This window comes from Arctopsyche grandis, chromosome 10, assembly GCF_051622035.1.
Source record: "Arctopsyche grandis isolate Sample6627 chromosome 10, ASM5162203v2, whole genome shotgun sequence".
Lineage (NCBI taxonomy): Eukaryota > Metazoa > Arthropoda > Insecta > Trichoptera > Hydropsychidae > Arctopsyche > Arctopsyche grandis.
Genome location: NC_135364.1, coordinates 11,343,448 through 11,363,925, shown reverse-complemented (window position 1 = coordinate 11,363,925; position 20,478 = coordinate 11,343,448). Strand labels below are relative to the sequence as shown.

The following is a 20,478-nucleotide window of genomic DNA, read 5'->3' as shown; positions in this document are numbered from 1 at the left end:
TTTTTTTATATTTTTCCATGATGTCATTTTCGGACTGCCCCTGGTGACATACTGGGAACGAATTTTCAACAATGAAACAACCCGTTTCAACAGTGAAATCTGATAAATTGGCAAACTCTGATAGGAAACGATCGACTTGGAGTCACAAATATCCAAGTCTGACCAGCAGCTTTACACAAATACGCCAAATAAATTCTTTTCAATAAAAGTAAACCCGCGGGAAAGAATCCGGCCATCTCTCGGTGGTAAACTTAACGCAACCACCAAGTTAAGCTGCTGGCCAATTGTTTAAATTGAGAATTGTAAATACATAGGTTCTTGAGCTCTTTTTCCTATTATGCTGTACATTAACATTTGAATAATATAATACTATGATAACTAACAAAAATAAAATACAATTGTAAAATAAAAAAAATGATCAGCAGCTATTAAAATAGATATAAGATGCATTGTGAACATAATTTAGTAATAATAATTGTCTACATATTTTGTCATGCCTTTATTATTTACTTTTTAATTTGATTTCCTTATATTTATCTTTTTCATTTTTGTAAAAATCTGTTATTGGACTCTGATGTTACATATATAATATTATTTATTTACTATTTGTTTTTTTATACCTATGTACATCCTGTCTGTTGATTTTTCAATAAATAAAATAAAATAATAAAAAGCATTTAAAAATAAATAAAAAAGTGTAAATTCTAGCGTTTTCTTTCAAAAACCGACAACTGGATTGGATTTCGTCACGATTTTTCTGGTATTTGTGCAAACGAATTTGCCATAGTATTATTTTAATACATACATAGTATGTACATATACTAAAATAAATACGATGTTTTCTACCAAATCCACAGTCTAATTATTACATTTCAGAACTAGAAGTTGTGCTGTAAATATTTTTTTCATTTTAAAGATTAAACATTTCAATCATCGCAAAAAAATAAATACTGATACAGTACCACCGTTCAAACAAATATTTGACCATAACTATCGATATTAGTATGGAATCACCAAATTAACTTTTTAAATACTGATTACGCAACCATAAAACGATAAAGAATAAGGTGTGGATAAAATTTAATCTTTAGAACTACGAAATAAGTAGCCTTCACTATATGTATGTATGTACTATATAGATAAAATAACAATCGAATTCACAGAAAAGGCGGAATTATATGCTACATGTTTTAAACATTGCACAAAAAAATAAACTGTGCCATATAACTATATATGTACCTACATACAAAGGTAATAAAATTGTCAATTAAACTATGTAGATTTGTAAATATAAAAAAATGACTAAAGTTAGATTAAGAAAAATGCTTCATTTCGGAAATGAAATCATTATAATTTGCAGGTATTATGAGAATCAGATGTATAATATATACTCAACATGTATGTATGTACATATACACACATATATGTACCTACATGTTAAAATAACAATAATGATTTTTATATGCATTCAATTCATCAAACTACAAACAAATAAAAGGAAAAAAAGAAACAAAAAGTCAATTTAGTTCTAGTCATTGTGAGCAACATACAATCACGCGTAATGTGAACGAAAAACGGATACAAGTGTGATTGAGCGTATCTCCTGACATTACAGCAAGAACAAAGTTAATTCTCATTTTCGTGTTTCTTCTTCCTATGGCGACGTCATTATTACGGGAAGTTTATTTTTATAGAGTGAGTTTTCAGTGTCACAGTGAGGTCAACTAACAGCGAATAGAACTACATACTACACACCAGATAAAAATATCGAGAAGTAGGCAACGCTGAAAACTCGTTCTGTACTCGACGCGTGCAAACATTTACAAAGATTTGAGGAAATGGGATAAATACCAGGATCACCGGTGAGCGACAGCATCGCGACCATGTCGATGTCTGCAGGGCGTGTGGACGTTGGAAAATCTTCTTCAGGCAAACGCGCCTTCAGATGCTCATCTCCTCCGACCACTACGATGCTGGAGCCTGACCTCCTCCGAGGCCTGTAACACAGATGAAAAGTCTGTCAAAATCACATCAACACTTCCATTAATCAACATGTAGAAGTCGTAATAATATATTAAAATAACATCCATAAAATTTCTACACTTATATTGTATATCCCTATGTAAATTTATATCCCTACTTACATTATAAACGTGTTCTTTATACATTTATGTATTTTAAAATATTTGAATTTGTATACAAATTATATTTTACATTAATTTCCTATATACCATAAGAAACTCGTATTTTTTATTTTATTTTCAATTTCTTTTTTATATTGTTTAACAGTTGCTTAATATTATTAAATTTAAGAAGTTTAATTTTACAATCGAAGATGATTGATTATGTGGCTTAACCCAAAGTAGAATGAATAATAAACTTAAAGAAAATACAACTCGTATACGATTTGCAAAACTACATTCCGTTCTACATACACACAATGTATTTGAGTTAAATACTATGAATATAATATAATGTATGTATTTTCTTTCTTAAAAATCAAAATTTAATCCATACTCATGTTTTTTTATCGTGTTAACATGACACAAAATGTCAATTTTTTCATAACATGTCAATTTAATCATGTTTTTTTTATCAAATACTAGTCGAATTGCCCGGCGTTACGTAAGTACGTGAAAGTTTTTTGTATAATATTAATACACTTTGACCCTAGATCCCGACCCCTTCCGAAAATTGACTACGGTTTAAGTTAATTTGCGTAATAAACAAATTTAATATAAACAGTTGAAAAATTACATATATGTATATATATTATTTAGGTATTGAAATTTACAAGTGTTCTTATTTGAATGGAATATTTGTATATGCTAAATAGTGGGAAACGATGATTTGTATATAAATATGTATAGTCAATGACAGATAAAATATTTATAGTTAAAAATTATATCATATGCCATCTAGTAAATAAATAATAGTAATAAGAGGGATAACGTTGTGCATTTAAGATGAATAACAAGCCATTATTAACGCACTGAAGTCATCAAGAATCTGAGACAAGATGAATCTTTCAGTGTCATAGTTCATGTTACATTACTCCAATTACCAATGACAACTCCCACGCATTTCAAGTTTAATACAATTAAGTTGTCATTTTATATATTTTTAATTACATTAAAAAAATCACAACGAAATAGTTATCGCAGATAAAAACCAAGAAGAAGTTTTCATAATAAATGGCGGCCAGCTTCCATAAACTTTCATAACTAAAAATGACATAATTTAGAAAAGTTTGGGCAGGTGCCAGTCATTTTTACCTGCCGTAAATAATAAAAGGATTCGGCAGCAGTATACAACAGGTTTTTCTCAGGTAAATTTTAGGCTTATCGCCAACTAAATACATAGGCATTCCAAGGTGATCCTAATAACGCATCGGAGGAAAACGAATATTTCAGATTTTGTACATTCCACGTTTACACAGACGTATTATATTTAGTAAGACAAACATTCGAAAAGATAATATGGTTTATTTTTTGTATCTAAATCAAATAAATGAAAATTTACAACAAAGAAAAAACGTAGTCATTAACGTCGTTTAGCCCCACTTCCGTCGCAAACTCAAAACTCGAAAGATTTTATCAACAGGGAAAAGGTTGAATGCGAATAAACACGAGGGTATATATTATTAAACACGCACACGCACACCCACATCCATAGAATGTAATATTTCAGCTGAAATTCAAGACTTCGTACACGTGCGGGTTAGTAAAGTAAGGCAATTTACAAACCGAGTTATTACGATCATAATGTCCCTAAGACCAAGCATAAGACTGGATGTTCTGGATGCGAGGAACAAACCCACAATGGGTTGGGTCGAGGTATGCGATCGAGTAAATACCTCGAAGCACTATAAATCATAGATTAAACCTCATTTCATCCACGATCAGGCTTTAAAGGAGGCTCCAGTCGAGATGTATCACACACCGTGAAAAAACGGATAGAACTCGCCTGTTGCATTCAACGTGGTAGGTAATATAAAGGAATTTTAACTTGTTCTTTATAAATACAATCGTGAGTTTATCGCTCGTCTGCTGTACTATATTGTATGTACGTATGTGCATAAGTACTGAAAAGATTACAGTATTTATTTATAAAATTAATTGAGTGAGTATATAGACTCCGATAAACTTAATTATATGTATTCGCATTTTCAAAATAAACAGAAGGTATATAATAGGAGATAACGCACAGATAAACTGGTTCTATAAATAAAATCGATTTATATTTATATGAAAACTTCATAGAATTTATCGTAACATTTTTATATGTTAATAAAAATTAGATTTTATTATCTTTCTACAAACAGTGTCGGAATCAGTGTTAATTCGGTTTGTCAATTATTTATTTATCTTATTATAAAAATGTATGTATACGTATTAATAAAATAATCAAAAAACGAACTCCCAATATTTTAGGAGGTCCAGTCCATGATGAATTTTGACGAATTTTTCAGATGGTTTTCAATATTTTTGATTTCCATATTATAATAAGTGTATATTAGATCAGTCTCCTGTCAAAATTTTCAAATTTTATCTAAATTTCTATCGTCAGGATAGTTTTATACGTATGTGATTGATATCACGAAATAATGAAAACAATTATAATACCTTTCATTCCCATATATGTATATATATTTCAGAAAGCATAGGAAAAGCTTCGTAAAATAGCCTTTTACATATTCACTTGAAAAAACACTTCATATATTGAGTAATTGTTCAAAAGTTAGGCAAAATGAAAAGTGAACTAAAATATGAGCCGTTATATTTGAAAGTGGCACAAGTCCACTTTTCTTAATTTTGAGAATTAGCCTCGCAAAACATTAATAGAATGTTCTGCGTTTAACAATATTTAAAAATACTGCTAACCTGTGATACATTTATTCTGCTTTTCTGAGATTCAGAATAAATGTATTACAGGCTAGCGAACATATCGAATTGAAAGAAGTGATAACGATTTGTGAATGAAGTTAAACAGAAATAGTGTTTTTTGAACTGAAATTTTTAATTGAAACTTCCGCCACTTTCAAATATAAAAAAGCTATATTTGAATATATATGTACATATGTAGCTCACGTATGTTCAAATTCATATATGTACGTATTCAGAAAAAAAGAATAAAAGAATATGGCTATTCATTTATTGCACCAATTAAATCCAGTAAATTTTAACGTTGACTGGATTGTACGTACATATGTATGTATATTTAATTATGACGATTATATTTCACCATCGACTTAGCGGACCCAATTGAAATCGCTATCGGTGACCAAACCTCGCAAAATGGCAAAGTTTCAAAGCGATCGGAAGAATGTAGGAAGTGTGTTTGTTAGACTAATTAACGAAGTGAAACTATTAAAAACCTTGTAAAAAAAGCAGTTAATTCGAAATCAAAACAGTATATGGAGTCAGAGCCAAACAATCACTTTAATGATTGATATGTATAATTCCAATATTTTTGTATGAATACTCAGCAGTAATGTGAATAATTATAATTTTTTTATACCGCGAAAATCAAAAATTACACATGAAATATGTATGTATATACAAATGGTGGTTATCATATGAAACGATATTTCGTCATACCATCAAAAAAACTAATTAAACTGTTGAAATAATTAAGATGCAATCAACTCATATTAAAATCAAACATACTAGGCGAACAAATTAATCCCGTTTGTCCATAGATATTGTCATGTCAAAACACTCAAAATAATTAAGTTGATTAATGTTACTTTCTAGCCGACAGCAACTCTACTTTCTGTGCCCGCGAATCGATCTTCAAGGTCGGATTTATTATTATTGCACTTTTCATAAAGTTATCAGAGCATCTCAATTATCAATCGCGAAGCGTGATGATACTCAACGTGCATTGTACATACATATGTATTATACATAATCACTACCGTCCATAATGATTTTTCGTTTCGAATGGAAATTGCGGCTATCGAACATACAATGGCGACAATTATCGACGGGGACACGAGAAAACTTCATAAGTGACATTTCGCGATGACATTGGATACCAATCGTACACGTGATGTTTAATAGATCACTTTCACAATAGATGAATATTGAATATTAAATATACATTCTATATATGTTGCTTTTTACAAGGTTATTCTTAGTTTTACTTTTTCTAATCGGTCAGGCAATATTCCTACATTGTTCCGATCGGTTTTGAAATTTTGCCATTTTGCGCGGTCTGGTCACCGATATAAATTTCAATTGCTTTCGTAATAAACATGTTTAAGAATCGAAAAATATTGGAGACGATGATAACTTATCATTATATACCTACACTTTAATATTCACATGTAAGAAAAAACTAGTATTATAATTTAAGGCAACAAAAACTTTGATCAGTTATTAATATAAGTAGGCAAGTATCTATTTACTAATATTGTCAATTAATTTATCAGTTCAAATACTTTCACTTTATTAATTAAAATGTCAATTCCTTGAAATTAAAAAATCGCTCACGTGTTAGGTTGTTAAATTACGATTTTTCAAAATAAACTGACCTTTATAATATAAAATACTGACTATTTATTAAAATTACTAGTCGTTTATTTACTAATAGTTGTTGACGTATGCATATGCCAATTTATTTTTAGTTGCAATTTTCAAAGTATGATATATGTTACTGATGTGGATTAGATCCATTATGAAAATTACAATCATTTGATGTTCAGTAAAATGCAAGCATTGCTTCGTCTTGAAACACACCCGTAAGATTGAATGTGAAAAATGAAACGTAAAGGAGGTTTGTAAAAAAAATACATAGCATTTCTAAGAATTTTAGATTGCCATTCAATTCTAAAAACTATACATGAAAATATGTATATATATAGTATCGGCTGAATAAAGGCAGATACTTAAAATCTAAACAGTAGATTGTAAGAGAAAATACCACTATTATATTAAATTAGTAGAAAATTTACATAATCTTTAGACTCTATCTGAAATGCTCTCGAGTGAGTGCTTCAGAGAGCGCTAGTGGCTGGAGAAGAGGCAACACTCGAGATGGATCGATGGATACCAAAACCATACTCTGAGTCATGTCGATGCAATTTGCACAAGACATAAAGGAATGAAGAAGGTTGTGAGGGCAACGTCCAAAGGTGGGCGTTTATGGACTTATGTATTTATTAATGATTAAGCGAACGTGCTGTAAAAATAAAATCATAATTTTCTTGAAATTTATAAAACAAAGCATATCATCAATTTGTATGTACGTCATCAAATGAAACGAATTAAAGTAGATAGAACGTTTTAAGCAACAATTTAATTTGTAGTTCTAATGAACTCAGCAGGAGGTACTCAAACTCAACAGCGATAATTCATTATTGTCAAAGTATGCTTTTGGCAAAGTGAAAACTCTTGTGGCTCGAAGCGTTAAAAGTTTCTGCATTATTGTTCTGCAACTTAACACTTCGTCGCCGAAATTTATATTTATTATGTTATACCTATGTACATACATATATATATATATACGACATAAATACATGCCTGCCGATAAAATGACGAGCGCGATGAAGACGAATGGACCGAAAATATCCCACTAACATAAAATATTATTCGATTTAAATATGAAACATCCGGAGCGAAATTGAAAACCCTATCGTCTCCAGCCTTGTAAAATTCGATTCGAAATGCTGTTGAATTATACGATCGAGTCTTCTCGGTAACGCAATGATGAAAGAGGTATCACATTTCATATGCATCAATAAACACGTGTTTGTTGCCTTTGCATTGTTTGGAAACGAGCTAACAGGTATTTATTGTCAACGAAATTATACTGAAATCGAGTATTTATGAAGAAAAATTATAGTTCAATTTTAAAAAATAGTATATACAATTTTACAATATTGTGTATGTACATACATATATGTATGTATGTAGGTATGTACTTCTACAAGTTGGCGACACTGTCAATAATATAACTTCATATATATACCCGAAGAACCTTGAATTCGAAGCATGGATGTGTCGAATGTAATCGCAAAAACAATAATAACTATGGAAATCGTTTGTAAGTATAGATTACAGATCTTAAATTGACATCTCCGTTTATATTTTTTGCAAAATTTTAATACAATTAATGATAATAATGGATGCTGCAGAACGGTCTTAAATTATTTTGCAAACGCCAAAATAAATAAAAACATGCATGCATATATAATATAATATATATGATCATTTTAAATGATAAAAATATTAATATCCGTTTTCCATGAAAATAATAGTGCATACATGAATAAAACAAACAAAATTTTTTATGATAATACGTTAAAAAATATACAAAAAGCCCATAAATACGATTCAATTATACTACGAATTTCATTAGTTTCCGGTCATTAATTAACTTTCGATTAAGTCAATTCATCAAATGTACAAAATAAAGAACACTTCTACTTTCAATTTTATGTTTTTGAGATGCAAAACACTGTGATGTCGAATCGTTCTCCATTTTTGAAAACTTTTTGAAAAAACATTTTGAAAACTTCTCCATTGAGATATATCAATCAAGCTGGTTGGAGCATATTATAAGAATGAATGAAAAAAAGTTTATTACCAAAATATTATCGAGAAATACTTTAATAAAACGATCCAGAAAGACCTGAAGGTTCTTTATGTTAATCATAATACAAACGGTTCTACAAAATGAAACAGTTATAACTCCAATCCGATTAGAATAATCGAATGGAATAGCAAAGTCTTTACTACCTACACAGGGCTGTCGAGAGGAATCCCGAGCCCTGGAAAAATAATACCGAGCCATATTATAACAAATTTCAAAAAATATCTTATAGATATATTTTCAATATACGAAAAATCTATCAAAACTATTAGAAAAATACCTATATGTTGGTTGTCATTTATTAAAATAATTGAATAGGAAAGGTAACTGGAACTGGAACTTTACCCGGGTTCCCCCTCCCCCTCCCCCTCTCGACGGCCCTGTACCTACATATCCAATAGAATTAGGGACTGAAAAATAGTGAAAACTAAAAATTCAATACTTTGCGAGAAAATAAAGATATTGCAAAATAGATAGTATAAATATATGTACATATTTTATAAAGCAGTGCTTCATAAATAAATACACCAAAATATAAGAAAAATTCTTTAAGAAATGCAAATTTCAAAAAGATTTTAAATCAGAAATTTAAAAGAAAACAATTATTAGAACATAGAAATTTAAAATAACACAATTATAATTTCTAGCACATTGCAATAATACCCAAATATTTATATGAACAAGTAAAAATTTTTAACATATGTAGATACTCGCAGTGTATAATTTTACGAGTTTGTTCCAATAAGTCTCTATGTTCATACATATATTTAATTTTTATATTATCTTTATGTGTATTACGTTTGTATAATTTTTGCTTGTTCGAAACTGTATCAGGAACACACAATTCAAATTTAATCATGTACATAAATAAATCAAACATAATAAAAACAATAACTACAATTCCGTATACAGTACACATATGTATGTACAGCCAACTCACCAATACTGCTTCAGCAAACGCATTTTCAGACCTTCGTTCCTCATCTGTGGCGAAGTACACTAGGCTGCACTATTCAGCCGAGAGACAAAAGACGGACACAAGAGCAATCTCGAACGGAATTATCTCCGCTTTTTTTCACCATGATCTCGGATGTCGTTTCCGACAAGAAGACACCTTTTGTCTACCTGGCGCTAATTGCACATCACTTATATATTATTTAATTGCACTTCACGCGAACTACGCTGGACGTTTTTCCACGATTTCGAATACCAGAGTCTTCGAATCGACGAGACGTTAGTATAACACGTCTACAACTGCACCAACGGATTCAATCTAGAACCGCACTGACTGCACTCGACTGCAATTAAGTTAACCATAATTAAAAACTTCCGCGTACACAAAACAGTAAACATCACACTCGGCTTGATTCAAAACTCAACACACATGTATAATAAATGAGATTTTGTCACAGACTTATTGCACCCCCTGCACATTGTATGCACAGTGCATTTATTTATAAACGTACTACGAAACAGAACAGGTAGATACACGATGAAAAATGTACACAATGGGTCCACGAGGTATGCGATACTGAGTTCGTGAGAGCTGATGTCCAGGATTGGTACGCTTGGTTGCACGCACAGGTGCCCCCACCCTAATCGTCTTCAGGTGCTGTCAACCTTTCGACGTAATATAATAATAAATTCAAAACGTATACATATGTATGTATTTTCAAGCGTGATGACGCCTATATATATGTACATACATAAGTGTAGCACTAAAAATAAGAATGGCCGGTTACAGGTGTAATAAAAACCGGAATATTTTTTAATCGGTTAATTTGATTATTTTATAATTCTATTCTAATTTATTTTAAATTGCAATAAAATATTTACGTATTTAGCACCTGACGGTATCTATATATATAATTGATAATAGCGATAACGATAAAAAAATATCGAAGTGTCATCAATTTCAATGCAAATGGTAAATTACAGATTTTTTGGAATTGATGATTCATATGACATTTTTTTTATTATTATTGCAATCTGAGGTTATCTAATATAAATAAGACGATTACGCAAATCCTATCTAATACATACATACATATTATAAGTAGCTTTTATCAACAGTTCGTTTATATTTAAATACTTTGCGACGTCATAAGAATGTAATAACGTCAAAATGTGAATTATTTTTTTATATAATACTTTTGGAATACGAAATAATTAATACAACTAAGTTTTTTTTAAAAAAGAGTGTAAAAAAAGAGAAATCTTTCATATTATCTTGTCGAAAAACAAGCTATATATTTAATTAATTGTATCGAAAGACTATTAATTATATTTTAATTTTTAATAGTTTTGTCGTCATCATATAATATGCGGTGTATTCGTTATTTATAAATACTATTAGAAAAAATAAATTTCTTCCTCCTAAAAACCCCTATATTCAGCTCATGACATCCTGTGCCTAAACTCTTAACTACCTTTCAAAAAAATTGTTACCTGTATACCCGCTGATTAGGCTAAGATAAGAACTGTTTCCCAAAAATAATAATCCTTCGAATAATGAAACTTGTCCGTATTCCACGTAAAAATACATATAACTATCTCATGCAGATTACGGGATGGGCCTAGATTAGTTTCTTCGGACAACAAAGATAGCAGGGATACCAATCACTGACCAACAAAGAAATCTTTTCAAAAATACGAAATATGTTTCTCGATTTAATCTCAAAATGAGAAACATTTACACGAGCGAAACACCTGTGTAAATCAAATAAAATTTTCTTCGAAGATTACAAGTCGTTTTATGTATAGTCATTTTAAACATTACCATATATTTATTCATTCAAGAAATAAGATTTTGATTGAAATTTTAATAAATTATCACATATTGAAAAAAAAACACATTTCCTAGTCAAAAATTTAAAACTTTTTCTTATTATTTTGAAATAAGAGCATGGGGTGGTATCCAAGTATGCATAATGCATTCAGTCAGGTCGATAACGGAGTTTAGCCGTTCACCCAGTCACCATCATAGATGCCATTGGGGCAAAATAATGCAATCGCTTTACAGTCAATTTCACCTGAGCGTAGTTAATTTCACCTGGCGAGAAGAATTCCAAACAGTAATGGCCGCCTCCTAATCCTCAACATCCAACGACGTCAACAATAACGAAAATCATCAACGCGACCTTAGCATATACGATCATAATGCGACGTGTATTGGGTTAAAGACGCACTAGACCACATATATGTATATGTACGTACAAACAAACATGTGTGTATACTCGAATATTGCCAAGCAAGGACAAAACCTCGACTACTTTACTGAATACAAATTATAAATTGTTCGAATTTAAATTTTAACGGTCGAATTAGTACCACGACGGCAGAATCGCAAGTGAAAAGCGAAAGTATCCAAACATTGTACATGCTTTCCGAAAAGATTTCAAAATGTTCGAAAATTCATCGTCGATCGACATGCGAAATAATAACGAAAGAAGAACGCGTTGAATAACTGGAATATATTTAAAAAATCATTGTTGCGGAAGAGCGGATCCAGGTAGAGGAGAACGATGAAAAAAAAAAACGATTCCGAGAAGGTACAACAGGTAACGACCGTTGTATAGAATACTAAAAAGGATATCTTCTAATTTGTTAAATTGAAGACGTCCTAAGCGAAAGAAAGAGTATCAGGTATTCGTCGCATTGAATGAACCTGCAATAAATCGGCGAATTCCATCTCTCCATTCAACAAAAACAAGAAGACATATTGAATTCGAATACTAATGGCGCGCTAATGTCAAACCTGTCCTATTATGAAAATGTACACAGATATAGCGTGACACGGGTATTATAGAATTTTTTAAATTGTACCAAAGACGTCACTCATCCGCGATTATTAATTGATAAATAAATTAAATTATTCATTTTATTATACACTGTCACGAAATACTTCATAAAAAACTACGCATAAGAAAAAAAACAGGTACTCGAAGATTAATTAAAATGCGCCGTATTTATTGGGTCAACAACTTTGATAGATTTTGGTCAGTTTTATTCATATAACGTAATGAACGGTCAATAAAGCATAGCTTTGGCCACTAAGTGATTAATCATATTTTCGTCAAATGCAACTAGTACACTTTTGTAACAAAAAGCGACAGCAGCACCGATATATGTATGTATAATACTTACTAGTTCACTTTACTTACATTATGAGTTTGCTTTTGTATTGTACAAAAAAATTGTGAAGTAGCGGCACAAAATTACACTCATGTAAGCTATGTAGTTCATGTAAATCATTTATCGTCTAATTTAAAATATTTATGTGTAATAATTTTTCGTGAATGCCACAAGCCATTGATTAAAAAACTGTAATGAATTTAAAACTAAAGAAGTTCAAAATATTATGATTTATAAATACATAGCATCCCCTGCCAAAATGTAAAAAAAAAATCGTTTTAGCTAAAAGGCCACTTTAGGCATAGACAAAAATTTCACGCCAAGTATGTTAAAAGGGTCCTATAATTCAAGTGAGACACGAAAAAATGTGAGATTTAAACGAAAAACATGTTGAAAGATTCGTCGATTTCAAGTGGACTTAAAACTATTGATAAAAAAAACAACAGATACGCCCCATTTATTAGATGAGAGTGCATTAGTATTTACATACAAAATTCTAGGATATTTCAATGAAATGCTCTATTGGCTACGACAATATGTATGTATATAATTTTTTCCCACGACGAATTTTGATTTGAAGAAAAGGTACATTTTCCCACACTCGCGCGTTCGACAACAAACAACAATGGAAACTGTGAAGATGGCCGACGAAAAATTATTGAAAGCGGACCGTCATTCTTGAAAGACGAAAAGTGAGATAGATAAGCAGTCGTGCACACGTAGAAATGCATTCACAAACACAAACACACTTGTATGTACATACATACATACACATTAAGCACAAACAGACCGAAAGAACACGAATATTTCAGACGAGGAACACGCCCGGCCGGCGACAGGTAAGAAATGGAACTAAAACGAAAGAAACGGCAAAAGCAGAAGAAGGAAAGAATTCACGGAGGTTCGCATTCGAAGGGTCCGCGACAGGTAAAAGTCGGAAAGGAACACCTGTGTGTGTCAACGTTTGAAAGTTTCCACTCGCACTATTGCACACGTTTCTGTTGAAACTTCACAATGCGCCACTGGAGTATCAGCAGAATGCATTCTCTACGTTCATTCGATTAATAAAACTAATGATTTTCTTCCATAAAGTACTCAATCTCGCGTATGGACGTACGACCGGTGAAACTAAGGAAGCTTACATGGGAATGTGTATAAATAAAGTGACCGGACCGGTTCTACACAAATAATGTTAACCTCTAATCGGTGTAATTACTTTCATAAAACTCTCCGTCAGACTGCGTTCAACGTTGTGAAGTCTCTATTAGAGAAATTTTTCAACTTCTTAATGACAATTGAACGATAAAAAAAATGTGTAAATAAACAAATAAGAAAAACTTTTCGATGACTCGTGTAAATTTAAGTGCAACTTTTTAATACGCAGAGAAAGCCAAGTTACTTATCTTTGACTGATTCGCGCGCTATCTGATCAAATTCGAAACTGACAGACCGGTTAATTTTTTATTTAGTTGAATTATGACACAGTATTGTCTATTTTCTAATTATAATCAATTCAAAATAGAAAGTTTGATTTGTAGACTGAACGCTCCAGGAGTGAATCCTAGTACAAATCGAAAAATCTATTGAGAATGCATTTTAATTCATCATCCATCGTCCGTTTGAAAAAACCGAAAAAGTTTACTAACGATTTCAAAAATACATACAACTAGCTATTTAGTTGAATAATATTGAATTATATAATTTGACAGAGCTTTTAATATAGTAAACAAAGTGTTGAATATTTTCAATATATTATCGAATACTGAGCTCCGAATAACAAATACATACATATGTATATTAAGTATATGCAGATAATGATTCTAACTAAAAAAATCACCGGGCCTGGTATGGATAACATTTTTTTGTACATACCTCGCAAGTTTAATTACAAAATGTATGGATGCATTTTCTATTTACAATGCTTTTATATGTCTTTCACTATTTCAAACACGAATTTTTGACAGATATAATCTTCGACGTGTGGGATTACAAAAACGAAATGGGGATGACTTTAAAATGGCTTATAAAATCTAGTATGATAAAAGGTTTGTAAAATATCAAAGTATAAATATATAAAATCAAGCCAGAAAGACCAGATCTGCCCGAGCTGTCAGAATGAGTGTTAAAAGTTGGGCCTTAAATTTTGAATTATAAAATAAACATTTTAACTTTCATTACGTATATAACCAGTGGCGGACTGGCCATACAAGCGTACATGCCCGATGGCATGTGGGCCCCACTATCCGTTAGAAAATATGGGCCCTCAGTAAAATTAAATAACTTTTTAACTATTTCACGTGTGTAAAAATTTATAGGATATTGCACTTTGGGACCTAGAGTTTGGGTATTTCAACAAAACAAATTTCTTACGATATACACAAACAACTAATACCTGCTTTAACAGCCCAAGGATCGGTTAACTTTTTTTAATAGGCTCGAAATGTAAGTTTCAACATTTGCGTGGGCCCTTTTACCGGGCCCATTTCCAACCTCAAGGTTATGTAATATTTCCAACCTATGTAACAACTACCTAATGAAATAAAAATGGGAATAAACAAATTTCCGTGAATAATATAAACTGAATTGCTTAAAACAATTTTGATAGGACGATTCATCATCAACCAGCGATTTAAATTTACTTCATACATACTTTCAAAATAACATTTGATTATACTTCGACGATATAGTAAGATTTAAATACACAATTTCAAACAGTTTCCGAATATAAAATCTATTCCTAATCTAGACACATCCATGTATATAGAAACATAGGATAGGGGCCCTAAAATCTCGATTTTCGATTAACATTAATTGAAAATATTATGCATTTTTTGTTTTCAGGGATGTAATTTGGGGGGGGCACTCGCCCCCCTAAATTAAGGAATAGGTGAATTTAGAAAATATTATGAATTTAATGATTAATGAGATACTATGGATCTATGAATGCTGCGTTTATTTCTTATATTATGTTACTTTTGTGTAACTAATAAAATAATCGCTGCTATGTGCTTTGAAAAAAAAAGATTTTATTATTTTGAAGCAAATATATTTTGGTTTTTAAGTGGTATGCCTTGGGTAACATTCTTAGAAATTGTTCATCCCATTGAGGGAATCGTTAGAAAGGTCGCCTTTACTTTATTTTGTCTCAAAAACAGATGTGTATCGTTTATTTTTCCGAAAGTTTGTATATTTTTTGATATAGTGATACATTTTGATGGTCGACTTTTGTTAACCATTTTGCGACCATGTGAAGATTTTTGGAAAAAAATTTTCGCCTGCGGCGCTTTTTTGGCTTTTTACATAAGATACTTTTATTTATATTTTTTCAAAAATAAGCTTATTTTTTCATATTGTATATTTTCCTTTTTTTTATTCCGATATAAAAAAGATTTTTTGAAAAAAAATTCAATTTGACCAATCTTTGCCTGCCCCCCCCAAGAAAAAGCGGAAATGACGTCCCTGATTGTTTTCTACCGAAAGTAAAAGCTGATTTTATGCCGCATTCTTTTATGATGCATTCTATTTACCTAGGACAAGGATTAAAACGAAATATACAATGTAATTTATGGATCTATTTTGCTTTTGCCATTTTTCTTGTACCTAAATTTGTTTATTCCCATTTTTGAAATTTTTTTTTTTTAATTTATTTTTTGCCCTTGATTTTTAGCGTGATGGAAAGAAGAAAATTTTGTTATATGGGGGGGACAAATTTTTTTGACCCTGGGTGGGGCCCCTTTTGACTCCTGGCATGCACTGATTTCAGTCCCAGTCCGCCACTGTATATAACCTATTACTGAAATAAAAATATATATGAGTGATAATGAGAGCCTATAATGCAAATTTTATATATTTTATATAGTGTGAAAACGATAAAGTAAATAAAAGAGCCTTGTAAATAAAAAGATTATTTTTTTCACATTATATAATAATTCTATATATGTACATATGTACATAGTGTAATATAACCCAACAACACACGACTAAACGACTGGCTACGTTTAAACCGGAATTCATATTAAAAAAAATATATATTATAACGTTGAAATTTATTAAAACTTCGATGCAGTCGAGAATCTTTCGTAACATAATACCTGGCGTCAGGTAAGACGGTTATAAATCTACATAACATTCTTGTGCGTTCGCACACACACAACGCGAACACACTCAAGTAACGTTGTCAAACCACTGCACAAACACATTTTTTTAAATAAATAACCCAAAAACGAACCAGAACACTATGAATATATATATTGTATGTATGTATAGACATGTAATACCAACTATGTAATACCAGTCAATACACAAGGAAATTTTGACAGGTCAAGTTCAGACCGCTACCGTTTCGGTTAGTCGGATCAGAACCGCGAAGACGATGAACTTTTAGAGAGACTTTTGGGTATCCCCCGGATTGATTGTAAGTAAATATGATAAAGACATGAGTAAGATGACGACACACGGTGCGGCTTTCGAACGAAGACTGGACTGGCGCGGATGTGGAGCCGAGCCAGCGCGTGCCGAGGCGGGGGCATGCATAGCCGCGGACGCTGACCGCCCATGGGTTGACCTTGGATCGGACCATACAAACCCCATGGACGGTTGATTATCGCTGGACTTCGTCAGGTTGTGGAGGAGTCCGATTTTCCGTAGGAATTCTTTTCGTAGCTTCCGAGGGGCCGTTACGATACTTCCGGTCTTAGGTGGGGTGTGCAAGTGTGCATGGCCGTTAGTTAGCCAACTTTAACAATATATCAAGTGTTCTTTGAATGACCCGAGCCCGTGTATACAAGTTCCGTGCGGTTCGAAATTTACATACATAAGTAATAATTCCATTCGGCGGTTAAATTGCAATTCCGCTCTCGAAGTTACGCAGTTATAACATAAGCTGTTTACGTGTACCACATTTGAAGAGTTTAGTTTGAATGTACCTATGGTATATGTATATATACTATACATACATACATATATACAGTTTGAAACACAGCTTTTCATCAAATATATTATTATATATTAAATGTCAAAGAGCTTATAATTTAGATTAAACAATGAAAATGTGAAATTAAATAAGAAAGTTTTACTCAATACGTTCCAAGTTCACAATCAAAGTATTTGTGTGCAGAGTGAAGCGACATAGTACGACGTGACAAGAGGTGTCACACTTACGTGCAGTGTGACGTTACCTACAGATGCACCGCGATGCAAAAAGTCCGATGCAACGTACCACAACGACAGTTCGTTTCAGCATTATTGGAACACTCTTTTTACAAAGTATACATAGGTAGTATGTTTATAATAATCAGCCATTTCCAGATGCTAGAAACTCGAATTCGCGAGAAACTTTCACAGGAGACAGTCGATCTGGGTTTTAACAACCACCCAGATCTCGCCAGCAACGTACATACATACATACATATATGCTGCGATTAATCACTCGATTCCGGCCGGGACTTGAACCCACGACCTCCCTACTTGTATACATTGGCTCTACCAGTGAGCCACGTTGTGGTAGTTATATGTGTAATGAATGTATTTATTTATTTAAACGGTCAAAAAAAATTACCATTTTACATAAAGAAAAAAAACATTATACTAAAATTTAGTCAAATAATAAAAAAAAAATAAGAATAATATACACATACATACACACACACACTTATATATACATACATACACTCACATACATACATATACATGCACACACATATATGTATATACATATATAAAGAAGACATAGAAAAATAAATAAAATATGTTCGCGATTAGACACACTTTTCGACTTAGGATCACTAAATTTGGTATATTATTTCAAAGGTAACCTCTCCATAAAGCCTCGGAGCCCTATATCGAAGGGCTCGCAAACAAAAACATCCAGACTTCACAGTTTTCAATGTAAAACCACCAAATTTGGAACACTATCCATAGCCGGTTTTTGAAAGGGGTTGCAACCTGAGATCAAGGTGCCTCAGGTTGCAACAAGGTGCCTCATGTTTACAAACTTTCAACCACCCGAGCAATGCTGGGTAATTCATTTAGTTACACAAAACAATGAAAAAGTTATTTTTGTGTATTTTATTTCCATAAAAGATACCGTTTCAATAAACTAAAACAGTACTCTTTGTATGTATGTAGTACAAACAATACGTCTACGTTCAGATATATGAAACTAGGGAATAATAAGTACTGAAACGATGTGTATTCAAGAGAATGTAAAAGGGTACAAGAACGGTCACAAGGGATGAAAGAAATTATAAAAATGTATGGGGTGAGATGGATGAGAGTTGCTCAAAACAAAGAGGGATCCAACAATTTATGGTGAATGGCTAAATTATTTGAAATGAAATCAGATTCCTTGAAATCCAATAAGAATTTCAAATAAATGGAAAATCTGTACATATTATCATTGGAAAATTCAAAAAAATAATTTGTTGAAAAAAATAAATATCGCAATCAAAACATTTTTTTTGACAAAAACATGAATCTAAAATTTGTCACATTTCAAAACCAGCCTTGCGCATAATAAACAAATAAAAAATCGTTCCAGTGTAATATGTAATATCCGGAAAAACCCATCTTCCAATAAGTAAAAATTCCAATACGAAAATAAGACAGCAATTTTCTTCTCATTCTGGATACACAATAAGGTATATACATACATTGTAAATGAATGAACGTTAATACCACATACATAATATATCGAAATACCCACATACAAAAGTGAATCATGCGAACGCACGAGTGACGCAGACGATTCGGTGCAATATTCAAAAAATGCTTTTCACGTTGAAACGATTTGATACACGCGAAGGTACGAAGACACGTATATACATACATACATATGTATATATATGTAATATCGCCGAGATGAACATCTTTGTCGCTCTTATTGACTTCCCGTGAACGGCGAAAGGGACGGAAGTAGTAACTCAGCTGTTGCCTGTCGTAAAACGACGCTCTCCACCAACCACTTGTTCGTCGTACATTCATCCCCTTACAAATTGTGAGCCAGAAGCGCACAACTCGTACAAATTGCCTAATATATTTACATATGTACATACATTTGAAACAATATACATATATATGTATATGCATGACATTAAAATTACAATTTTAAATGGAATAAGTGCTATTTTCGAAAATAGTTTCAAATGAAAAGAAAATATGTACATATGTATTTTCTATATTATGTGACAAATATGAATCAAGCCTTATATACATAGTTATTTGAGTTTCATAGAAAATTATGTACATATTGAGGAATTTTACTTATGGGAACTTGTGTATTCAAATATTGTACATATATATGTATGTATATACATTAATTGTCAAGCAGGGACAATGCCAAAATTCTAGACGATTCAAGAATAAATCATATATACATATATACATAGATATGTACATATAAGACACTCCAAACTAGTAGTAAATGAAATCGATTATTTTCGTCTATTGTTTCGTTTGCTGAGCGGATTATCTTTCACGGAATTTGAGACGGTAAAAAAATCCACGTGGAAACTAAATTTTATTCTTATAAAATTTAGTTGCAACGTGTTTTTTTATTCCATAAAAACGCTTATTTTTATGGAATGTGATATAAATCTTTGTAATTCTAGTAATTTTAATTTTCGAGGAGGTAAAAAAAACATCTCACCACAAATATTTAAATATCAAAAAAGAGAGACATTTTTAGCTCTGCCATGCCTCAAAGGGTTATTCCCCACAGGAGAATTGCCAACACGAATATTTTATTCA

At 31.6% G+C, this 20,478-nt stretch overlaps 1 protein-coding gene across 3 annotated transcripts in view; it reads right to left on the bottom strand.

Annotated features, from left to right (window-relative positions):
- Positions 1–20,478, bottom strand: part of sdt (MAGUK p55 family member stardust) — a 93,832-nt gene that overhangs the window by 33,753 nt on the left and 39,601 nt on the right. For all 3 annotated transcript variants that reach the window (XM_077439831.1, XM_077439832.1, XM_077439833.1), the window contains one exon: positions 1,852–1,997. In XM_077439831.1, coding sequence (XP_077295957.1) covers positions 1,852–1,997 — 146 coding nt within the window. The remainder of the gene's footprint in view (positions 1–1,851; positions 1,998–20,478) is intronic.